Source organism: Alligator sinensis, unplaced genomic scaffold (assembly GCF_000455745.1).
Source record: "Alligator sinensis unplaced genomic scaffold, ASM45574v1 scaffold292_1, whole genome shotgun sequence".
In the NCBI taxonomy this organism is placed as follows: domain Eukaryota; kingdom Metazoa; phylum Chordata; order Crocodylia; family Alligatoridae; genus Alligator; species Alligator sinensis.
In genome coordinates, this window is record NW_005842509.1 from 122757 (window position 1) to 125670 (window position 2914).

A 2914-nucleotide genomic window follows, 5' to 3' on the forward strand; every position below is an offset into this window, starting at 1 on the left:
GTATGAAGCATGCAGGGAATACTTGAGGGAGGGGCTGTACAAGGTAGGTCCCCAGGTGGCCTTACACTTCACCTCAGACATCTGGATCATGTCTACCTCTCCCTCGCAGGGCACTGGTGTGAAAAGTCAGGCCGTCGGTGGGCCCTCCTTCAAGCAGAGGTGATGCATGAGTGCCACACAGCAACAGAGATCATGGGGGCCATTACCCACATGATACAGGGGTGGCTCGTTGGGCAGGGCAAGCTTACCTGCGGGTTCATGATCACCGACAATGGAGCCAATATGGTCAAGGTAGTGCATGATGCCAATTTTGTTGGCATCTGCTGTGTGGCACACAAGTTCCACCTCATAGTCAGGCACACCTTGGAGGGGGACAGGGCTGCCAGTGAGGGCAATGTCACAACCAGCCAGCTCATTTCCAAATGTAGGAAGGGGGCAGGCTGCTTCCACCAGAGCATCAGGACAAACAGGAAGAGCTGAGCATCCCGCAGCACAAAATCGTGCAGGATGTGGAGGCTTGGTGGAACTCCACAAACCTAATGCTTAAAAGACTGGTGGAGCAACAGAAGACCATCCATGAGATGGCCTTGCTTGGGGAGATTGGGATCAGTGGCCCTTTAACAAAACAGAGTGGGATGGAGAAGTCAGAGGCAGAATGAAATGGAGAAGTTCCAAGGGATCAACGTTCCTGGCTGGGGCAAGCCACTGTCACCAGAGGTGCAGGCACTGGTGAAGTGGCTGAAGGAGGGCATCAAGAAATATATGGATCCATTGCAGTCCAGTACGGTCCACGTACTGGCAGGCATGTGTGACGAGAGGGTGAAGGGGAGCATCTGCAGCAGTAAAACCCTGGATCACTAAATGGAGGTGCTGGTGAACAGAGTTAGGGAGGCATAAGGGCAGAGCCGGGGAGACATGGAAGAAGGGGATCCACTTTCCCGTGCCAACACTCCATCCACCAGCCAGTCTGCTCCACCACAGGTGCTGCCAGTGTAGGTCAAGGACATGGCTTCCATGTTGGGGTCCAGAGGCACCAGACCCCAGCATTGGCCAGGTAGCACCATGGCCTCGGTTCCTACCTATCTTGCCGAGGACATGAAGCCTCTGCTCTGCGACCCCTTGGCCTTCTGGGCAAGCCGCAGCCAGATGTGACATAACTATGTAGCCAGTGAACAGTATATGGGAGTACCCTGTGGGATGTAGAGGTTGTACTTAAAGAAGGATGTATCTCAAGCATTGACCAGCAGCAAAAAGACAAATTTGCAAAGCTGTAAAGATTAGCACTAAGCATAATTTTTCAAAAGTACTCAGAACCTCTTTGAAAATCCCAGTGTTGCCTTTTATGCATCTTACCATACCTATGTACTTTTAAAACTCTGGTTGTTAAATGTCTGTTGCCTCAGATAAGGAAAGAGGAATTATGAAGGGGGCATTGATCTCCCAAGCACTTTGTGCCCATTGAAAAATAACCTCTCACAGTGGAACAACAGATATATTGAGTTGGTTTGGGCCTTCTGTTTTTGGGTGGAGGAAGCCCAGAGCCCCTAAGAAGTAGGAAAAGGAAGTCAGCCACAGCTCTTAAGCATCTCTCTAGATCTTGCAGCAGCTTAGTGTATGATTTTTATAAGTCAACCTCTTCATGTGGTAAGAAGTCAGAGCAAAATGGAGAGCTACCAATTCTCCAAGGTACTCCAATGTAAGTGGCAGTGTACAGTAAATCGCTGTCTGAAGAGGGTTTAAGAACAGCAGTCACTCTAGTATGCTGGCATGGGAAAGCTGCAAAGTAAAAGGAAGGTCTGCACAGATTTTATGATATCAAAAAGTTTATAGAATTCAGTGCTCAGGCAGATTTTGTCAGGAAGTTTATGCAAGATGTGATGTAGAGACCTTTTGCTAAAGCTTTGTACAGAACTAAATTTCCTCCTTGCCTCCTAACACCCAGCAGTCAGTGTCAATTTTCTCCCTGTTTCAGGTTCTGCGAGAGTACAGTGTCAACCTATCTGAAGAAGAGTTTTTCCACATTTTGGAATTTTATGATAAAGCCTTAACATCAAAAGTATCCTATAATGATTTCCTTCGGGCATTCCTACAGTAGAAAATGGAAGGGGTCATCAAGTGCAAGAAACTGCAGCTAACAGAGATAGTAGCTGATTTATACAGTTTGATTGCCAATCAATAAATTAATTGAGCATGTCCCTTTTTTGCCTCTATTCATTAGCAAGCTTCAAATACTTATGGCTCTGGCAAATACAGCTTTTGTGGTTTGTGGATTAAATCTATATGTTAGGGCTATTAATTTTCATATAATCCATTTATCCAAGAAAAACTACAACAATTAAAGATGTTATAGTAATGATTCCTAAGACCTTTGAGGCATGTCTGAATGCAATACATTTAAATAACATGTTTTTCTAATTAAAACATATTATTAATAAAATACTCTTTGTAACTTCAGTATTAAGGTGTAAAAGGCATACTATTCAATTTTATCAATTTAAGTATTATATGATTTGTCATTAGAAATCTGTCTGTTTTACTGACTGTTTTCTTTTTCCTCCTGCTTCTCCACATAGCTGTAATAATTATGTTGCTAGTAGTTTTGCACAAGGACATGAAATGTACCATGCCACACTCTGAAAAGATACTGCCTATGCCTTCACAGCATGTCATCATCTTCCAATACATTTTCCCTCCACCATTTGATTTAAATACCAAAGAAAGTTGAAAATAAAATTAGAAGCTAATTTTCCATTTGCTATTGTATTTCTCATTGAAATTTTGGAAGCATATTCCACAAACTTGCATCTCCTAATATGAACTTTGTGGTTGACCTTTTCAAGGGCCATTTTTAAAATAATGTACAAAACACTACAAGTAAAATCTCAGTTAGATATATTGATATTATAAAAATGAA

At 43.3% G+C, this 2914-nt stretch overlaps 1 protein-coding gene across 1 annotated transcript in view; it reads left to right on the forward strand.

Annotated features, from left to right (window-relative positions):
- EFCAB6 (EF-hand calcium binding domain 6) overlaps positions 1-2095 on the forward strand; it is a 110485-nt gene extending 108390 nt beyond the window's left edge. The window contains exon 16 of the mRNA XM_014523609.1: positions 1973-2095. Within this exon, the coding sequence (XP_014379095.1) occupies positions 1973-2095 (123 nt within the window). The remainder of the gene's footprint in view (positions 1-1972) is intronic.
- Positions 2096-2914: the final 819 nt, after the last annotated feature.